Source organism: Poecilia latipinna, unplaced genomic scaffold, assembly GCF_001443285.1.
Source record: "Poecilia latipinna isolate Pla-1442-1.1 unplaced genomic scaffold, P_latipinna-1.0 Scaffold581, whole genome shotgun sequence".
Taxonomy (NCBI): Eukaryota; Metazoa; Chordata; class Actinopteri; order Cyprinodontiformes; family Poeciliidae; genus Poecilia; species Poecilia latipinna.
The window spans coordinates 158,411-179,191 of record NW_015113197.1 but is presented as its reverse complement, the minus strand read 5'-3'; the positions used below and the strand labels follow the sequence as shown (position 1 = coordinate 179,191).

At 40.8% G+C, this 20,781-nt stretch overlaps 2 protein-coding genes across 6 annotated transcripts in view; both read left to right on the top strand.

The window, feature by feature from the left end:
* taf2 (TAF2 RNA polymerase II, TATA box binding protein (TBP)-associated factor) overlaps positions 1-3,850 on the top strand; it is a 30,864-nt gene extending 27,014 nt beyond the window's left edge. Inside the window, exons 24-27 of the mRNA XM_015042205.1 lie at positions 978-1,207; positions 1,427-1,591; positions 2,380-2,482; positions 2,559-3,850. Coding sequence (XP_014897691.1) covers positions 978-1,207; positions 1,427-1,591; positions 2,380-2,482; positions 2,559-2,869 — 809 coding nt within the window. The 3' untranslated portion in view covers positions 2,870-3,850. The remainder of the gene's footprint in view (positions 1-977; positions 1,208-1,426; positions 1,592-2,379; positions 2,483-2,558) is intronic.
* Positions 3,851-6,378: 2,528 nt separating this feature from the next.
* Positions 6,379-20,781, top strand: part of enpp2 (ectonucleotide pyrophosphatase/phosphodiesterase 2) — a 25,663-nt gene continuing 11,260 nt past the window's right edge. For 2 of the 5 annotated variants that reach the window (XM_015042210.1, XM_015042208.1), the window contains exons 1-13: positions 6,453-6,554; positions 6,846-6,951; positions 11,853-12,008; positions 13,903-14,028; positions 14,900-14,960; positions 15,064-15,161; positions 15,574-15,653; positions 15,779-15,898; positions 16,539-16,594; positions 18,114-18,179; positions 18,792-18,864; positions 18,940-19,048; positions 20,457-20,582. In XM_015042210.1, the coding sequence (XP_014897696.1) occupies positions 6,537-6,554; positions 6,846-6,951; positions 11,853-12,008; positions 13,903-14,028; positions 14,900-14,960; positions 15,064-15,161; positions 15,574-15,653; positions 15,779-15,898; positions 16,539-16,594; positions 18,114-18,179; positions 18,792-18,864; positions 18,940-19,048; positions 20,457-20,582 (1,195 nt within the window). In that variant the 5' untranslated portion in view covers positions 6,453-6,536. Of the gene's footprint in view, positions 6,560-6,674; positions 6,952-11,852; positions 12,009-13,902; positions 14,029-14,899; positions 14,961-15,063; positions 15,162-15,573; positions 15,654-15,778; positions 15,899-16,538; positions 16,595-18,113; positions 18,180-18,791; positions 18,865-18,939; positions 19,049-20,456; positions 20,583-20,781 lie in introns of those variants that run through there. The other 3 variants (XM_015042209.1, XM_015042206.1, XM_015042207.1) reach the window with 3 other exon arrangements.

Genomic DNA, 20,781 nt, shown 5'->3' with positions numbered 1-20,781 from the left:
TGATGCTGCAACAGCCTCTGACTGAAGACTGCTACTGTAAGATGGTCTCATGACTGGTCTGACAGCTCAATGTCCAGGCAGCAGAGATGATATTCCACAGTAACGTAACTTGGATGATACCATCAGCTGTCAGCAAGGTCTGCTAATCCACCTCCTCTGCTTTTGCGGCTCCTCTATAATTCTGCCTGGCTGTGTGGTTTGAAGTCGGGCAGAGAGACGATGGAGTTGCGATGTGATCCTTCTCTGTTCTATTGGGTGGAAGATGTACTTTAACTTCCTCCTCTTCTGTCATACGCAGATGCCTCCTTTTCAACTCCTCTAGGATCTGGGGTCATAGTTCAGGTATTAGTTGAGTTTTTGAGATGTTAATCAGCTGCTCCTAGTTGTAAAAGAAAAAAATAATAAGTATGGTGTTATCTGCTCCTTTTGAGCCTTCTATCATGGAAGAGTATGGATTTGGAAATATTTGTTGAAATCTCACTGTTGAGGGGATCTACACTCTGCAGGGTGATCATACAGGGACTGCTGCTGTAGTTATGCCATTTTTATTTTATTTTTTTCATCTATACAACTCTCAATTTTTTTCTTTTCAAATATTGGTATTACATTTGCAGCTTTCTTTTACACACAGTTTGATGTTTCATCTTAGCTTCATATAAATAATAGCCAGCAACAGCAGAAAGGCTACAGAGCAAATTGAAATAATTTTCTTCTGTGTTTATTTAATAAGAATATATACAGGATGTTCAGACATCCTTAGAAAGAATTAAATTCATGTTTCTAAAAATGAGGCCTTGTAAAAAAAAAAAAAAAAATTCTAAAAAAATATTACATTTGAGATGGTGAAACTTTCAGAGACCCTGTCATAATATGAGCAGGTCAAATCCTCTACATTACCTTTCTCTGTAGTTACTAAACACTTAAATAAACGAGGGGTGGTGCTGGCGGTTCACCCGGACATCTCTGCCTCCTCCCAGGTACGGCTCATGACTGGCGGCTGCGCTGCGACGCCGTCAACCTCTACTACACGCTGTTTGGCCTCACCCGGCCATCCTGCCTGCCGCTGCCGGAGCTGGGCCTGGTGCTCAACCTGAAGGAGAAGAAGGCTGTCCTTAACCCCACCATCAAGCCCGAGCTGGGAGTCAGCGTTGTCATGGACACGCCAGCCAGCATAGGCATCCACGGCGTGGGGATTAGCTATGCAGCTGTGAGTAGCTGCTGTTTGTTCCTGGGCTGTCGGTACATTCAGAGCATTGATGTTCAGTTCAACAGGAAACAGGACATTTTTAGTGATGTCATAAATGATGTCACTGAGTAGGTTTCATTATACTGTGTTGTGTTCTGCAGAATAATGAACTGGATACATTTTTCTGCAAACCATATAAAAGCTAAAGTAGCTGATGCTGAGTGTGTGTGTATCTTTGAGGTGGACGAAGAGCCGGACCCTGTCTCATTAGGGGTGTGTGGTGTGGGCCAGCCCCCTCAGGGCCTGAAGAGGAAGGCTGAGACCCCTCTGGGCTCCCCCCCGGAGCCGGGGCAGATCCTGCAGCACCAGGAGGATGATGGGAGAGCAGGACGCTACAAGATCAGGGTTAGCTCATGCTCTGTTCTTAAACCAGCTGCTGCTTCAGGCTCAGTGAGGACACAACTCCTGAAAACTATCATCCAAATCACTTCCTGCAGAACATTCACTTGGATTTTTTTATTCCATTTAAGAGTAAAAATATTAAAATCCCTTTTTTACTCATAATTGTACTAACTTTCCAACAATAAATAACTCTTTTAATGTCAAAGGGAAATTGATTTCTACAAAATAATGTGTTAAATGGACATGAAAGAGTCCTGCCACAAACTCAGGAACAAATTCATTGCGGCGTCCAGACGTGCAACCCTGACTGAGTCCTGTACACACCAACGGTTCGACTACTAAATACTGACTCCAGGAGTGAATATTCATGCGGTCACCAATTTTATGTTAAATATTTTACAACCAAGCAAATATTTAGCCAGTCTTAGCGAATGATTGACATCGCTAAGACTCTCCTCCTGGCTCTGATTGACTGTTACTGTTAATTTCTGGAGATGGCAATAGAACCACATGAAGGAGACAGAGGAGCTCGATCTTCTCACAGATTATCTGATTCATACCAAACGAATGGTGACAGTTTTAACAAATATGTAAAGATATATTTTTTATGTTACATGCTGCAGCTTTCAAGGTCATTAATTATTAATAAAAGCTACTTTATGAAGCTGAAGGTAGAAGAAGAAAATGAAACTTGATTTGAGCAGAAACATAGAATGTGCTCCATCCTAGATTCTCTGCTTTAGCCTGATGGATGGAGACTGAATGATCAGTTCTGCCGTTCTGTGTTGCAGTTCAACACCATGGAGGAGGAAGACATTGATATGGAGACGGTCCATGACAGTCAGGCCTTCATCCATCACCAGCTCAACCTGCTGGAGAGACCTTCCACTCCAGGTAGGAGGTCATGATGATCCATGACCATACATGATGTCACTTCCTCTGCTGAGCTTCATCTTCCTCACCTGCTCAGGTAAAGAGCCGCCGCTGGTGGAGCAGTCCCTACTGGCCATGCCCGCCACGCTTCCTCCGCTGTTCTCCAAGGAAACACCCTTGTTGTCCTCCAAGCACGGCAGTGACCACGCCCACCACCACCACCATCACCACCATGAGCACAAGAAGAAGAAGAAGAAGCACAAGCACAAACACAAGCATAAGCACAAGCACGAGAGCAAGGACAAGGAGAAGGACCGGGACAGAGACAGGGACAGGGACAACTCGTACGCCTACAGCAACAGCCCGGCCAGCGGCAGGTCCCTGCGCTCGCCCTCGCTGTCCGACTGAACATCTGGACCCCGTTTGGCTCCCAGGTGCCGGCGGTTCACTCAGGGTCGTTTGCAGGCATGTGTGTGACAGGCGCCACTACACACACGTGTGTGTCCACGTTTGTGTCCACGTGTGGTGCAGCTGCTTCAGTAGAATCAGAGGAAACATGAACTAAGCTGAGACTGATGTGTCAAACAGTTGAACCCTCTAACATCCTACACACACACACACACACACACACACACACACAATCTTAGCTGACCTCAGAGTCTCTTCCTCCCAAGCGGAGCCACCACTCTAGTGAACCTCAACCCAAACCTCAGCCAGCGGCTCCTGAGGTCAAACAGAACATGGAGCGGGCTCCTGGGGGTCCATATCACTGACTGCTCTGTGCCGCCCTGGGCTTTGTTTTAATGCCTCCGGTTTCCTGTTGCCTCTCATTGATTTAAGAAGCTGTTGTGTTTTAACTAGATGGGTCCAGAACTGCAGCGGCTCTCTGCAAACGGTTTTCTATAAGCAGAATAATCTACGTTTTTCCTCATGTTCTCTGCAGCAACAATAAAAGCTTTCAGAGAAGAGCAAGGATATCCCAGAGATCGTCTCAAACAGTCACTGTGCTGCCACTCACAGCTCTGCTGCCCACTCTCTGTTTCAGCTGGTAAAGCATGTTGTAGCTGAAAGTCTGAAACTAGCTTTGGTTCTACAGAGGAACATGGTTCTGGTTTTAACCTGACCAAACCACAGCAGGTAAAATATATATGCAGCTTTGTTTTTAATTGTTCAGACATTTTAGTTTTGGTTCAAAATTGTTGGAAGGAAAATAAATTCTCTTTTTATTCTTGGAAAGTCGTTTGTTCTATTGAGACTGGCCCAATGCAGAGATGTTTTTTTTTTAATTGTCTCTTGATTTTCCCTCCATTGGCTCTGGCTGATTGGAAAGTTACTGAAAAGCACTGAAAACTCAGTTGTTCCTTTTAATAAATGTATCAAAACTGAAAATGTATGTAACCCTCTTTCTTTCAAACACACCAACAAGCATCACCTATGATCCTCTCTAATAATCTGATCAAGGTTATAGACACTTTGATGCATAAATGTATGTCAATTTAGACATACATTTTAAATCTACTTCCTGTTGTGGTGGAACCTGCAACATGTTACAGCCAGTATATAATTACTGAATTAAAACAAAAATTACACAGATTAGTTTGTATGTGTTCCAAGTTTGAATGAGCAGGAAAAGCATTCTCAGCACAGCTCTTCATTTTTACCCAAGTAATCGTGTTGGAGGCCGAGTATAGAGCTTTTGGTTCCATTTTGGATTAAATAACAAATTATGAAATTCATATGCTCGTCCAAGTTCCAGCAAAACAGAGTTTAAAATGAACAAAATTAAATGGTTTGTCCCTGAACTGTACAGTGTCTGCACTCTGTAGTGGGTTGCGGCTCCGTTTGCATGAATAACAGCATCAGTGCAGTGCAGCATTCTGAGGCACTAATAAAATCCACAGCATACAGTGATCTTTATCAGAGATTCATTATGAAAGATCTGAACATCCATCTGGATTTTCCTTAACAGAGCAAACAGGTCAGATTCCGTTAGAAAGTCACTGAATGGATGATCATGTTTTTGTTAAACCCAAACTGATGCAGAAGCAGCTTCTTGTTCCTCTGACAACCATGATATAAGATTCTTATATTAAAGAATCTTTTATCTTTTTTATGAAGATTAAAGATGAATGTGTGAATTAATTTCAGAATGGTCAAATTATTGAATTATTGAACATAGGGAGATTGCTGATTATACTGGATTGTGAGCTTTTCAATGATTTATGAAAAACTATGGGGGAAATGAGGTCAGAAAGATCAAGGGAAACCAATAAAATACGGTGGGATGAAGAGCATTTCATCCCTTAACGATATATATATATATATATATATATATATATATATATATATATATATATATACAAAGCTCTCAAAAACAACCTGGGTTTATATAAAAAAATATCAATCTCCAACTTCTTAGATGATAAATTAACTGATTAAACTTTTTTTTTTTCTGTTCAGTTTCATCAGATGCACCCAGACTTGATTCCTGCCAGGCTTCAGAATCAATGAATCACATAAGTAGAAATATCTGACAACAGGAAGTATACAAAAAAAAAAAAAAAAACAGACAGCAACACATCTAAATAAATTGACAGATAGATGAGAAACAAGAGCAGCTATCAGTCTAGAAAGGGTTACGGGGCCATTTCAAAAGTTTTAGGATTCCAGAGAACTACAGTGGGAGCTGTTATGCACACATGGAAAACATATGGAATAATGCAAACATTTCCTAGAAGTGGCTGACTTACTGAAACTTGTCCAAGAGCTCCTCATCGCCTCCTTCAGGAGAACGACTGCAGGCTACACCACCTCAGTTAAGGTCAGAGTTCATGGATTAACAAGAAGGAACAGAGCCTGGGAAAAAATGGAAAAATGGCCTCCATGAACGAGTTCCAGGATCAGAACCACTGCTGACCCAAAACAACACAAAGACGTGTAAATATCTGTATGATTCATAAGACTTCAAAAATATTTGGAAAATATTCTGTGGACACAAGAACATCATAACTGCTGTTAAACATGGTGGTGGCAGTGTGATGATCTGGGACTGCTTTGCTGCTGCAAGTTCTTGTAGTTGATTGGGATTGGGAACATGAATTCTACTCCTTAGTAGATCCAGAAGGAGAACGTGTGAGAGACTCATTTGGGTTCTGATCAGAATTGAAATCTTAACTGAAATATTTTTGTAGGAAAGGAATGTGTAAATCATTGTAGATCCAAAACTTTTAATAATTTTTTAATAATTTATTTGAAATGAAAAAGATTGGATCTATTCCCTACAATAACATGACTCTTTGTTAGAAAACACTTGCTGTATATAGCCAAGTTTTAATAATGTAACTGAAAGCAGATTTAGGTGCATCAAAGTCTTGGCTGGTGCATCAGTGAGTGGATAGATGTGGTCTGATTTAAAAGGAAAACAGAAAGCTTGATTATTAAAAGATGAATGCTTTGTGATTATCTAGAGAAGATTTTAATTTGTGGGAGTTTTATCCTGATTGAAAACTACAGTCTCCATCTGCTTCAACCACCAACCAACAAATTTGTGGGACAAATTTATTTGATACTGGCGACACAAACGGCCCGCAGGCCGCACTTTGGACACTGTTGGCCAGGCCTAAATTTAACAGAGCCTGGTTTCCAGAAGCTGTCCATCATATCTGACAGCCTGAGCTGCTTGGTAGAGACTGTCCCACAGACCTGCAGACAGCTGCTTCACTGTTTTACTGGTTCTGGACTCAGTGGGGCACAACACAAACTCACACTTTCAGATTTTTTTCAGATTTCTTCCACTTTGCAGGTTTGCTGTTCACATAATGTAAAAAATGTAAAATTCTGACAATGTAAAATTCTCTGCAACCGTTTTGCAGAGAAGCATATAATCAAGGATGGGGCCCATTGGCACCCCCCCATAACCTCCAGCTCAGCCAGGAGCCCCTCCTCCACACCCACACCAATAGGATTCCGGTCCGCTCCTCCGGCCCCTCCCTCCGGTTCTGTTTAAGTTCCCTCCTCCTCAGTGGCTCCTTAAGTTTCTTGGACCTTCAGCTCAGGACTGCTGTCAGGGGGAAGCATGTTGCTGCAGAAACTGGTACGGTAAGACATGCTGCTGCGTCGCTCTGCGCGCCTCTGCCTGGGTTTGGCATATTTCCTCTGCTTTCTCATTTCCAGCTGCAGTACCATTCTGGATGTGTGTGTGTCAGTTGCAAGCTTCTGGCATGTGGGTGGTCCTACTGCCCGGGGTGTGTGTGGAGTGTGACGGGGTGCAGGAGCAGCCTCCTGCAGCGGGAGCAGTTAGCTTGCATTTTGTCTTGCAGTTAGAAGTTAAACAGCTGAAGTGTGAGAGTGTGTTGTAATGCCAGGATGGTTGCTGTCCCCTCAGTGTGTGTGGATGCTGTCGGTGCTGTGCAGCTCGGACCTGTGTTGGGGCTTTGTCTTCGGCCGGCCCAAGCGCTCAGGAGAGGACGGAGCCGCAACCAGGACGGAGTGTGAGTACACCGTGACTTTGGCCTTGAACTCCGTGTTTGTGTGTGTGTAGAACAGAGCCTCCTCTGGGATTGTGTCATTGAAAAGTTTCCTTCCTGCTGCCTGTTAATGAGCCGCATGTGGCTGTGGACCCCATCATTACGATGTAGGAAAGGACATCAGCATGAGATGACAACACAGGGACAGTTTTCAATCAGAGCTGTAAATAAAACAGCCTCAGCTCTTAGAAAGCCAAAATTCAACGGATCTTACAGCTGTGAAAAAGTATTCACCCCCTTAAAAATGATAATGTTTCAGAACCAGAGGTGTGGGTGTGTTCTCCTGGACTGTAGCCAGGCTTTATGGCCTTTCTTGACAGACAAATTGTTCTACTAATTCTATAATACATTAGGAAGTAGTCATATACACTATTGATGCATAATAGCCATAGCTTCATGTTGTTCCCCCAAAAATGCAGATAACATCCTAATTTCCAATTCTTGAATATTGTTTATATTCATCAAAATCCCAAGATTTTGATGAATATAATGTATCTATTATGTATCTATTATGGGCCTATGACTTTTAAAGTACAATGCAAAGCACACATTCAAAGTGTTTGGCGCCCTGGGCAACTGCCCTTGTATGGACTTTCTAAAAAAAAAAATTCTGGCCCAGTTCAAATCATATAGAGATGTTAATACCAGACGAACATAACCAGAGACAACAAATGCAGTTTGTGAATGGTGATTTTATTAAAGGAAAAGATTAAAACATGGAGGTAGATGGTGGAACAGATTTACTCTCCAGATTAATGAAAACATACATTTTGATATTTCTCCATTCATGACTTTAAACTTATGCACGGTAGGCACATCAAGTTCACCTCCGAAACAAAAATAAAAGAAGGTTCTGGAGTGACCTAGTCAAAGTCCAGTCTTTAACTGAGATGCTTTGCTATAATTTAACAGTCTCAACTGACAACACTGAAGAACCCAGAAGAACAGCATGGTGGGTCTGGTTGCTGAGCAGTGTCAGTCCAGATTTGCCCTATTAAAGATGGAAACAAAAATATTGGTAGTACTGTCTACAGCTATGATCACACAAATATCCCACATTTTCACTGCGGTCTGAACAGCCCAATTAAAAAATAAAAATAAAAATCTGATTTGTGCCTCTTCCGTATGTGGTACCTAATCAGATGTATCCAATTGTTTATGTTACCTGACATGAGACATGCATCATAATTCTGCACCAGCAGAAGCCATACGTGGTAAATCTGGATGTAAACAATGGCTGAAATTATAATTATGAAATTATGAAAGAAGTTTGTGATACTGAGACCACTCTTAGCTCTGACTACACATCCAAACAGACAGGCTTCAGGTAATGCTCCACTAAAGGTTGTTGTATTAGTTGTGCTTTCTTCTTATTATTATTTATTCGTAAGAACGATGACTTAATTAGAAAAATAATAGAATTTTAGCAAAAAATCAGGATTGCGCATCAGAACCTGCTGATCATTATAGTTTCCTTAAATGATGATCAATACTGTTGACGCTTTCATTGCACGTATGGTGCCATCTACTTACAGCAGGGGGCGCTATTACGTCCTATAAATACCAGTGTACAACTAAAAGGTTATAAAAAATGTATCCTTTAGATTAGCTAGACCAGAGGTGGGCAACTCCAGGCCTTGAGGGCGGGTCTCCTGCAACTTTGAGATGTGTCTCTACTTCAACACACCTGAGTCAAATAATGAGGTCGTTAGCAGGACTCTGGAGAACCTGACTGCACTGAGGAGGTGATTCAGCTGCAGTCAAGTGTGTTGGACCAGGGAGACATCGAAGAGTTGCAGGACACTGGCCCTCGAGGACCAGGATTGCCCACCCCTGAGCTAGACTGACTGGTGAAAGCATTTAAATAAATTTCTGAAAATAAATAAATAAATACGTTTCTGTATTTATGATGAGCTCTAAGATGTAAGAATTATTAGTTTGTATGTTGAAATTAGGTGGTTTTCATGTCCCTGAAAATTAAAAATAGGCTAATACCATACCAGAACTTTGTCATTGTTGGCATAATATTTTTCTGCAAAAATATAATTAATTAATTAAAAATAACGTCTAACCATATATCTGCTGGTTTCAGCTTGGACTGAAGACGTGAGATGAAAAACTAACACTAGCGAGGCAGAGAGGCTCCCTGCTGTGTCTAAGCTTGGTGGCAATAGGCTAAAACTAACATGGTTTTCTATGTAGCTATAAAAACATAAGAATCTCAGTCTGTAATCTTTCGTGTGTGAGGGAAAAATGTTCATGAAACCTGAGGTGGAGGATTATTCCTACTTTGGCTTGATCATGTCAGAAGTTATAAAAATCAAATTTGTGGTTTGAAAGCATAAACTGAGAATAGCACAGAGGCCAGGCAGGTGGTGCTCAGCCTGCTGGGAATTGATGTTCTACCAGATATTGAACATGTGAAGAGCTGAGCAGCAGAAAACCCACATGAAGCAAAAACAACAAGATTCCCTGCAGATTTCTGCAGCTTCTTTCGACTGGAATCAAACGCAACATGAACATTTTTCAGAGAGAGAACTTATGTTTTCTTTGTATTATTTTGAGTTAAGATGAGGTTGAAGGACGTTCTGTAACATTATCTACACACTGTGCTGCTTTATGGTTAATTTGATGAATTCATGTATGTAATGTTGGAGCTGACTGTAATCTTAAAACAGCTGCTACTTTCTGAAATGAGCTTTTTGGAGTTTGAATGATGGATCAACATAAAGTATGAATTTAAACATTTTACATATTTTTGTTTTTTTATAAATATGAATATTTATTTTTCTGAAATATTCTGTTTAAGGAAGTTAAGTCAAGTTTTGCAGAGCACATCTCAGAAACAAGGCAGTTCAAAGTGCTCTACATAAAACTGTAACCAATTATGAAACAAGCAATAAACATTATATTTTGTCAAATGGCTTCATCACAATCAACAAGCAAGTATACACCAAATATATCAGTCCATACAGGTGTTATGAATGAATAGCAGCTCTAACAGGTGGGGTTTTAGCCTTGATTTAAAAAGTAACTTAGTGTTTCGGCACTAAGTTACTGAACTGAAACAGAAGCATAAAAACTGAATTCTGGTTCTGGAGATGCAGAGGAAGGCTGATCAACAGCAGACCTTTCATGTATTGTGGTGTAAAGCCGTTCTGTGGTTTATAATCTTCTCTATTCTCTCAGTGGAAGGACTTTAACTGGGCTGGTGTGCTCTGTCTTCCTGGTTCTAATGAGAACGTGAACAGTTCTCACTCTCAGAAAGCAATATATTTTCACTTGAGACACACAAACATCAGTTACCACGACAACCCTGGCTGTTTTCATTAGATGGGTCCTGAAAACGCAAGCAACATGCGGTCAGACGGGACCTGCAGCTTCGCACACATTTCTCCTACAGTTGGCTGACTTCAGGATGAGGAGTGTGTGCCAGCGCAAACGAAGCGAGGGAGTGGAGCACGGCGGGGAGTTTACAACAGATCTCTGTGAGCCAGGGGAAGCTGTGATTGGTCGACTCATGTTCCCTCACAGAGACAGAGTGTATTATGCTGATCAGCCTACAGTCAGCATAAGGAGAGCATTGGAGTTCATTCTCCACCCCTTATTCCTCCAAGTCTGTCCACTCTCAAACCAAGACAGACTTTAATCAAACATCGGCACTATGATTTTATTCCCATGATTCCCCAACCAAACACATCATCCAGTGCCCAGTTCTGCTCTAAATTCTGTTTCTTTCACCTCAGCATGTGTTTATTGTACATCTAACATAATCATTGTCACAACTACCAGGAAATAATAAAATACACGACCTAGCAAACACAACGGTGTGAAAAAGTATTTACCTGCTTTCAGATTTCATGTTTAAGATCATCAAGACAAGATAACCTGAGCAAATTTCAAATATAGCTTTCAAATAATGATTTAATTTATTAGAGCAATCCAAAGCAATCTGGCCCTCTGGTAAAGTGGAACTGCACAATTGTTAAATCATTACTAATTATTAAGCAGAGTTCAGTATTAATAAGCACATGCAGGTCAACCCCATAGAACCATTAAATCACCTAAAAAGAACGAAAAGTTCTAAAAGCAACACACCAGGCCTCAATGTAAAGACATTAAGAAATAGATGAGAAGCTAAGCTGTGGCTGTGGCTGTAGCTTTAGCGTAGTATCTTACCCCAATGAGCTTCCTCACATCAGTTTGCTTCTACAGTATGTTTCTCTTCAACCTTTTGAGGAAAGAGATTCATTTATCACAATTTGGAATAAGGCTGTGGTAAAACAAAACATGGAAAATCTGTAAAAGCGTTGCTTGAGTTTTCAGAACAACGTCAGCTGACAAAGCATCCAAACTTCAGAACTAGAAAACTCCTGAAAACTGGAGCTTTCTCCACAGACCTGACCTTAAAACTCATCATTAGTTCTTCATGTATAAACTGTGCAGCAGTGTGGCTTCTGTCATTACAGCAGCCAATAACAGCACTGTACACCTCTGCAGCAGAACTTGTTGACATAAGTATTTGACCACTTGGAGAGATCAAGGGGTCACACTGAAGTTTGGAGAACTGAACACCCCCGATCTGATCAGTAAGTATGGATAAAAGATGGAACAGTGTCATCAGAGCAAATGATGCCAACCAATCCCTGATGCAGGAAAACACTGTAAAGTTTACAGCTTTTATTCCAACATACAATATGCTCCTGTATGAAACAGGAGCATAAAAAAAATGACACTTCACAAATGTGACAGGACTTGATGTTCTACCAGATGCACTTCATTTCATCTCGTTCATATCCGTGGAAGACGTGGATGATGAAGACGACCTGAGGTTTAGATATTCTTCCTGTTTCTCCTGTCGGCAGTTCGCTCCGGGTCACACTATGTACCAACCTCCGGCTCCTGCAGGAACAGATGTTATGAGCTGGTGGAGGCCGAGCCCCCAAACTGTCGCTGTGACAACCTGTGTAAGACCTACAACAGCTGCTGCTCTGACTTCAACCAGCTCTGCCTCCGGACAGGTACGGCAACACAAACATGCCTTCATGCTAACCTGTGACACCTCAAGACCTTATCACTCCTGCATTTTTCCTCTCATCTCTCTGCTGGGTCTCACAGAGCTGCAGCAACTCCTCAGTGATCCAGGTCAGATCACAGTCTGTCCTCATCACCTGGTATTTAAAGTTTCTAGTTAGTGGAGTACTGGGGTACTGCCAGGGAAACACGGAAAGAAGGGTTGTTTTCCAATAGAAAGTTATCCTGGATGCTGGACTACTTTGTAAAAAAATAGAGTTAACACAAGTATTAGCTATGAAGTCTCACCAGTTACTGTCTGGTTTAATTATAGCCACATTGGGTGTGTCTCCATTGGTAATGTGTTCCTCACCATGTGGGGGTGAACATGGACAGGGACGTGGGAGGGGGATGTGGAAATTTGTACCATGAGTGTACAGGAGCTATAGTTGATGTTCCGATAATGTCGTTTGTGTGTGTGTTGCATTGAGCGGCGAGTTTCTCTGAAATCTCTCGGTATATTTGGGTCTTGTGGGTTGCCCAGTCCAGCTGACGCTGAATGAGGTCTAAAAACGTTTAAACCTTGACGTTTGACAATGGAATGATCTATTTACAGTTCCCTGTCTCACCAACAGCTATGGTTCTTATTGCAGATTGAAAACGTTAGTTGAGACGTTGTCAGTGATGTAAATCCACCAGTCAATCAACAAATGTGGTCTGCTGCCATTCTAATTACTTGTGAGCAATACCCAGCCAGGTCTGGCTTCTACCATATGAGATGGTTGCAAAAAAATTGCCGACGATTCTGAAAACACAGCTGAGATCATCCAGCCACAGTTTATATCTGCTTATCCCTGCCAGGTCAGGTAATCTGGTTCCTGCCTCCAGGTCATGAGGTGAGAGGTGAGGCTCACCTTGGAAACACGGAGACACCGAAAAAAACATTGATACTGACAAACAATTAAAGAGCATAGTTCATTAGCAGTCATGTCTTTATACTATGGGAGGAACCAGAGCACCCACAAAAAACCCCCATATGATCAGAGAAAATATGCAAACTGTACAGAAAGTACTGATACTTGCACCATGCAGCCTCCACTCAGCAGAGCTGATCATTAAAATCCATTTTAGTTTTCATGTCTGCCTGTTTTAAAGCAGCTGCTTTCCGTCCTGAACTTCCAATACCGTACCATTTTATTTACGTGCATAAAAACTGGAGGCCTTTTCGTTTCGTCAGTCATCCGTTTGAAGCTGGATTTACAGCACTACTGATCGAAACGTTTCAATTATTGAAAGACTGTGATTTTCCTGAAGCAGTGCATAAAATCATAGCAACAAATAACAGGGTTTGAAAGAGGAACATTTGTTCAGCAGAGATGTAATCTCTTAATAGTTTTTAACATGAAAGAATTATTCATTACAGAAATAACAGAAAACTATCAAGCTGATGGTTCAGCTGCATGAGCTGGAAGAGCGAGCTGCACTAATGATGCTGAAACAGGTTTGCTGTTTTTTCTCTCTCTCCCTCTGCTGTGTCAACATTTCCCCCCTGCTACTTCCAGCACTGGTGGTCTGATTTTATGCTCCCTCCTTCAGCCTGGTGGTCTTTGGCTCACTGCTGATTGGCCACTTTAATCCTGCATGTGCCTTAAAGCCATGATGTAGTTTTCCCTGACAGTGTCACATCCCAAATAAAAGCTCTGTTCAAAAGGAAAACTCTGTAAGCCACAAAAGTCACCATAGACCCCAGGCTGCCTGCCCACTGCCCAGCCACACCGCCGCCTCCCAATGGCACCGTGATATCGTGCTTTTCATGATAATCTCTAAGATTAGTTAAAACTCCATAAAGGTTGTTGAGTCAGCGGTTTTCCCTTCTTGCTTCCTGTTCCTCTTTGCGTACAGACGGAGGTTATGAATGCAGCAGGGATCGATGCGGCGAGACCCGGAGCGAACAGCACGCCTGCCACTGCTCTGATGACTGCCTCGCCAGGGGAGACTGCTGCACCAACTACAGGAAGCTGTGCAGAGGTTTGGGGCGTCCACCTTACCTAAAAAACAAAAAAAAAAATGTTTTTAGATGATGTCTTTGTCAGAGAAAACTACACCAACCTGAGCCTTTCTGAAAAGGTAATTACTCCCTAAGCCACTCTCGGCAGCAACTGCTGTCAAGTCTGTGATCGGGATGCGTGATATATCAGCATCAACATCGGTATCGGCTGATGTTAGATATTTTTTAAAGGGGCAATATTATGTATATCTATTGAGCACAATCAATAGATATGTTAACTTCAGTTGTTATAAATATGCTATCTATATCAGATATGATTCCTTGTGGTTCTCTGGAATCCCAAAACATCAGAAATGGCTTCATTGCCCATTCCAGACTGATCAATGTCAGAGAATTTGTTTCTTTTCTGTTTTTGATCTTTTTCAATCAGGGCATGATTTGTTCTTGTTAGAGATCTTATAGCCTACTTCATGTTGTTAGGCATGATCTGTTGAAGGCACTGGACTGGTCAGACCTGGGTGAGATTTGTAAAACCTACTCAGCTTTACAAAAATGTAATCAATTACATTTAATTCTTGATTTAACAACTTGATTGGACCCTTTTCTCCTTAAAGAAAGTTTAAATGAAAGCTTGTTAAATATCGGTGTCATTCACTGAAATCATGAAGAAAAACAAATCAAATGAAGTGGCTTTGAATTTGATTTTGAACTTACTCAAGATATGTCTGTCTAATAAGAATTATTTATTTGGGAAAAAAGAGCTTAAAAAGTGTTTAATGGGGCAAATACCTGTCCCCTGTAGTAGTTGCTTAACTTATTAAAGTTGAGGAATGTTTCGGCTGTCTGGAATGTGCTGCTGCCGCATTTCACCTCCCTTTCGGATCCCTTCAGGAGACACTTCCTGGCTGCAGGATGAATGTGAGGAAATCAGGAGCCCAGAGTGTCCTGCTGGGTATGTTTAACCTTTGAAACCTTCACAGTGTTGAAGAGAGGGATGAGATTACAATAGCCTGACAAAGTTTTACCCTTCACATTCCGTTTTGTTCCGTGTGCAGGTTTGCGCGCCCACCTCTCATCATACTGTCTGTGGATGGGTTCAGAGCGTCTTACGTGAAGAGGGGGAGCTCCATCATACCCAACATCGAAAAACTCCGTGAGTTAGCATATTTTTTATTAGCTTCAATTAGCATCTTGATATGATATCCTTCTATTTTATGAAGTATGGACAACATTATCAGCACAACCAAATCCCTCTTAGCTGAATCAACTGGTCTTTGTTATGAATGTGCGGTGCAGGAAGTTTCCCTTGCTTGATGCTGGGAAATTTACTGAGAGACTAGATAACCTGCTTTCTACAAAATAAATCTGTCCATTCCCTGCATTTTATTTATTTATTTATTTTTCTTGTATTTTAATTGGTTGGTGGGCAACCAATTCCTACTAATAATTATTATATAATGCATAAAAACAGTTGCCTTTAACAGAAGTTTGTGTTTTGTATATTGTGTTAAATCCATGGCTGATTGTCTATTAAATCAGAAAATTGAAAAATTGTTATTCTTTAGGAACATGTGGAACCCACGCTCCTTACATGAGGCCTGTTTATCCTTCCAAAACCTTCCCAAACCTCTATTCAATAGCAACAGTGAGTACGATTTCAGTTTATCCTTACAAATATTAATATCTGCACAACATAATACTTAGTTGGTTTTTAAATAAGTAAATAAAACAGCTGGCATAACTGATATATGACCAATTGTTTCATTTAAGGGTCTCTATCCAGAGTCTCATGGCATCATTGGAAACTCCATGTATGACCCAACATTTGATGCAACATTCAACCTGAGGAGCAGAGAAAAGCTGAGCCACCGCTGGTGGGGAGGACAACCAGTAAGTCCCTGCAGGGGCCCAGCATTTGTCTTTAGGGTCAACTGAGTCTAAACATACTTAGACTCAGTTGATCCTTCACATTTGTACAGATGTGTAAAGATAGCAGATGGTTAATGGTTGTTATAGCAACACTTTGTAGCAGTGGTCATCCTGTGCACTGGATATATGGTTCCCTGTCAGCGACCAAAACAAATAGGCCTCTGCTCCGTGTCACATCATATTTACTCCCCAGGGAAACAGAAAGTTGTGGATTCGTAATTACAAGTTGCTGATGAGATTAAACAAGCAAACAAAATAAATGTTTGTGTTACTTTGTGATATGGGATTTTTTGTTTTCTCCACTCAACAAATGTCCTCAACTTAAAACTTGGATGTTTCTCAGTTTTTCAGCTTGATATTGTAATTCTGTTTCTAAAAATTCATTCATTTTTCAGCTTTTTGCACACATTTATCAGGGGAGGCAATAAATGTGTCTGTAATGAATTGAAAAAACATTCTTAGAGACAAAATAAACACAAATTTGGGAGAAATATAAATCTGAAAAAATTTATTATTCTAATAGAACAGTTATTAGCTTCCTCTTAACACTTTTATATCAGTTGAAACATCGTAATAATTAACCGAGAGTTTCTTCGTTCAGATCTGGATCACTGCCCTCAGACAGGGACTGAAAGCTGCCACCTTCTTCTGGCCCGTGTAAGTTCACACATAAACACGTCACCACTGAGTTTTTTACATGGAGACATTATCTATGTAAAAACAATCTTGTATGTTTTTACAAAACTTACAGTTCCAGCAGAAATTTCAGATTATATTAATATCTAAAATGTGGTTCACAGGCTGTCGATGATTCTGTTTCATAGCTAGCCCTTAGTGGCTAATGAAACACATCCACAGTTTCATCACTTAGCAAATCTGTTATTTGTCTAAAGAAAAGCTTCACCACATTCTGTCAATCAGGTTTTACTTGATGATTTTCACTAGAGTTGCACAATATATTGCTGATATTTGGTTATCGCAATATTAGTTTGTGCAATATTCAGATTGCCAAGCACTGTTAGGAGTGCAATAATTGTTGGCTAATATATTCACTTGCATGTTGAACTTGCATTTTACACATGAATGTGATCTTAGCTTGTTGGACAGAGACTTATGGCTGCAGATGTTCACATTGAACACTAATGATATTACCCACAATTCTAAAGGTCAAAGAGTGATGCATGCACAGATGAGGAAGAAAATAAGCACATATCACAATTGTTAACATCATTGCACTATTTTCTAAAATTGTGCAGCCCTATTTTCTACATCTTTCAACATTGAAATGATGAAATGATTGACTGTACATTTCTCACCACATAATTACTAATATGTCACAGTGTTCCAACAGTGCAGTGATCCAAAACACTCATAAAAAAGCAGAACCTTCTGGAATGGCCCTGACCGCAAACCTAAAATGTTTTTGGGCTGCGATTAAAAACCCGGTCCATAACAGAAAGCCAATCAGTTAATAAGAACTCCAACAATTCTACCAGGAAGTTATTCCTGGTAGAATTGTTGGAGTTCTTATTGTTGGAGTTCAAATATCCAAAAACCCAAGCAGATATTTATCTTTTCAAATATACTGCCAGACTAATGCCTTGTTGATTGCTACAAAAAGCAAAATGTTGAGGACTGATGGTTGACAGCTGGAGACTGTATGAGAGCCAGGAACTTGGCCGGGGCCCTCCTCACTTCACAGAGGCAGCTTTAGCCTGAAAGCCACAACGACCCAAGTTAGGATCGTTCAAACCTTTTAAGGGGGCAGTATGTGTTTTCCAGGCACTCACATAGTGACATTTTATAGCACAACCAAGTAACTATGTTACCTTCATTTGTTATAAAATGCTAATGATATCAAATATGATGATGATTTTGAAGACATTAATAAATATATTTCTTCTGACATATTTTTTGTTTTATTGGCATTTAACACTGGAAAATACTTTTCAGTTTTGAGAAAATCAGCTGAGTGAATTCATCCCTTCTCTTGAACAAACATCAAAGCGTGAGCTTTTATTGAGATCAGGATTTTTTTCCTGTAAAGTTGAAACTGACGTAAAATGTAATAATTAAAAATGTTTTGTTTGTCCTAAATGTTGCCCCCTCATAGCTTTAGAATTAATATCAGAATGTGGAGGCTTTAACAGCAGAATGTATTTCTGTCCGTTTGTAGGGCCATTCCTTTGGAGAGGAGGATCCTGACTTTGCTGCAGTGGCTCCATCTCCCTGAAGGAGAGAGGTGATCACATTCACACATATGTTTCTCTGGTCGTACTTTCCTCTCACTGAAACAATCCTAGTTCACATTTTTGTCCTGTCTTTGCTTTTTAGTCTGTCTCAGCAGTTACTGATCATCAGTCAACCTAGGCCTAATAATCACTCTCTAAACCTGACAGTGTTACTCCAGTTCTTCCTTAACAAGAACTAGTTTTAATTCAGTTCAGTCAGATCAAATTGAATTTGTTCATGTTCAAAGTTCCCCACTTACACATTCCAAGTTCAAAATGTCATTCTGAACTAGTTCTTACATAAGTAATTTATTGTTTCTTTAGATTTGGCATTAATCAGGCCTGAGCTAAAGGTTGTTGAAATTAAACAAAAAATAAATCATATTTGTAGTTACTTCATGATCTAATAATTTGGTCAATAACTTCTTAACATAGAGCCAGGTTGGTCTGAAGAACCAACCTGATGAATGAAATAATCATTTGCAAACAGTTCTTAAGCATATCTGACACAACATAACCCATCTTCTGCTCAGGATTTGATCCACTTCTAAGCCAATAGTTGTAACTTTATATAGGACACCACAAGTTCAGCTAACACGCATTTCACCTGTATTCTGTTTCAGGCCCTATGTTTATGCCATGCACTCTGAGCAACCAGACACTTATGGACACAAAGTGGGCCCAATGAGTGCAGACGTGAGTATGTTTGTTCCAGGAGATTCTGATCCTGAGTGGGTTTGGTCGCTCACGGCTTCCTTCATCCTCTTCCAGCTTAACAATCCTCTGAGGGCGATTGATCGGATTGTGGGCCAGCTGATGGACGGACTCAAACAGATGAAACTGCACCGATGTGTCAACATCATCCTGGTGGGAGACCATGGTACAGACACAGGCCCTGAGTCCAAACCCTCATCTCAAATTCTGATTGTTCCTCTTTTTATTTATGACTTTAGCTGAAGAGCTTCTAATTTGATCAGCTGAAAAACATCTATTTGAGTCCCTGCTTGGCATCTATAGACAAGCAGGGACTCAAATGTTGTTTGAGGTGTTTTTTTTTTTCTATAACTAATAGCCCAGTAGACACGGTACGGTTGGGTTACCACATTGAAACCAGAGCCTTTGTCCTTTGTGTTCCCCTCCTCGCCTGAGGTGGTCCCCAGAGAGCCACGCTTGTCCTGTCTGTCTCCTGAACTCAGCAGCTCATGATGTTTTCAGCTACGTGTGGCACTACTCTACTGTACGGTTCAGCTCCACAGCCTGCATTTTCCTGATTAGCTTGAAATTACCAGCAGCTGACCTGACGATGTTTCTGTCAGCTTTTAACTCATTATGCGGATGGCTATTCAAGCCTTTGTTTTGGTTGTGTTTACCCACAAGGCTCTGTGGTTTATTCTGCTCCCTGCATTTGGTTTACTTGAATAGGACCAAGACCTGTATCTGTATGTGGACAGATACAGGTCGTACATTAAGATCAACCCAACTGATCTGGACTTTCTGAACAAACGGTCCAGAATTCGATTGAACAGCGATGGTCTAAATGCATCTAATTGGGAGATAATTTCTCCAGAAATTACTTTTAATTTCTGGAGAAGTGAAAAATCATTTCTCCAGAGAAGAAGAAATGAAATGCCATGGATTGGGCTTGTGCCTCCAAGAAAGCAGCAGGCTTCCTCCTACTTCTGCCCATGAATATAAAGAATGGGAACAAAATATTTTCCAAGGAACAACTTAGTCACGATCGGTGGATTTTCCAGCATGATGGAGCTCAGTGTCACATGGCTAAAGTTATAACAGAGTGGCTCAAAGGGTGAAAATTTGGATCTGTGGTGTGGAAACTCCATAAATCCATAAATCAGTGGAAACTCAGTAAATCTTGTATAGAAGAAACACAAGACAACAAACTGGAGGCAAGTCCAAGAACTCAGAAGACCAGAACGGATTGCCATCAGTCAGGAGTTTGGTGCAGATGATGATATCCGACACTTCAGAGACAATTCCAGAAGATTGGAAGGACTAACATCAACACTGGAAACAATGACTTTGAAACCTGTATTTGTGTCAGTTTCCACAGTGATGCTGCTGGTTGATTATAAACAATGATTGGTAGAATAAAGTGGGTCAACCAATAGGAGAATCATTCTGGCAGTGAATCTACTGAGTAGGATGAACTCCAGCCTACAGACTTTTCCAGAAAAGGAAAGCAAGAATCCAATTAGATGATTTCCATCATTGAAAAGTTTGTTTCCTTCAGAGTTTGACATCAGCCTTCTTCTCCTGCGATGTTTCAGGTATGGAAGAGGCTCACTGTGATCGCACAGAGTTCCTCAGCAACTACTTGACCACTGTTGATGACATCATCCTCATCCCTGGGTCTCTTGGCAGAATACGCTCCAGATATCCCAGCAACCCCAAATGTGAGTGAAAAGTTCTGTTCTCTCTGCTTTAAAGAAATAAAATGCACCACACAAGAACTGCTGCAAATAACTGATAAATTAGGGATCTTTTCCTATCTTGTTTTATCTGAAATGCTGCTGATGATGCTTAAAGAACCTGTGATGAAGAAATGCGACTATCTAAATTCTTCCTACAATGTGCTTCAGATGCATTGTTACA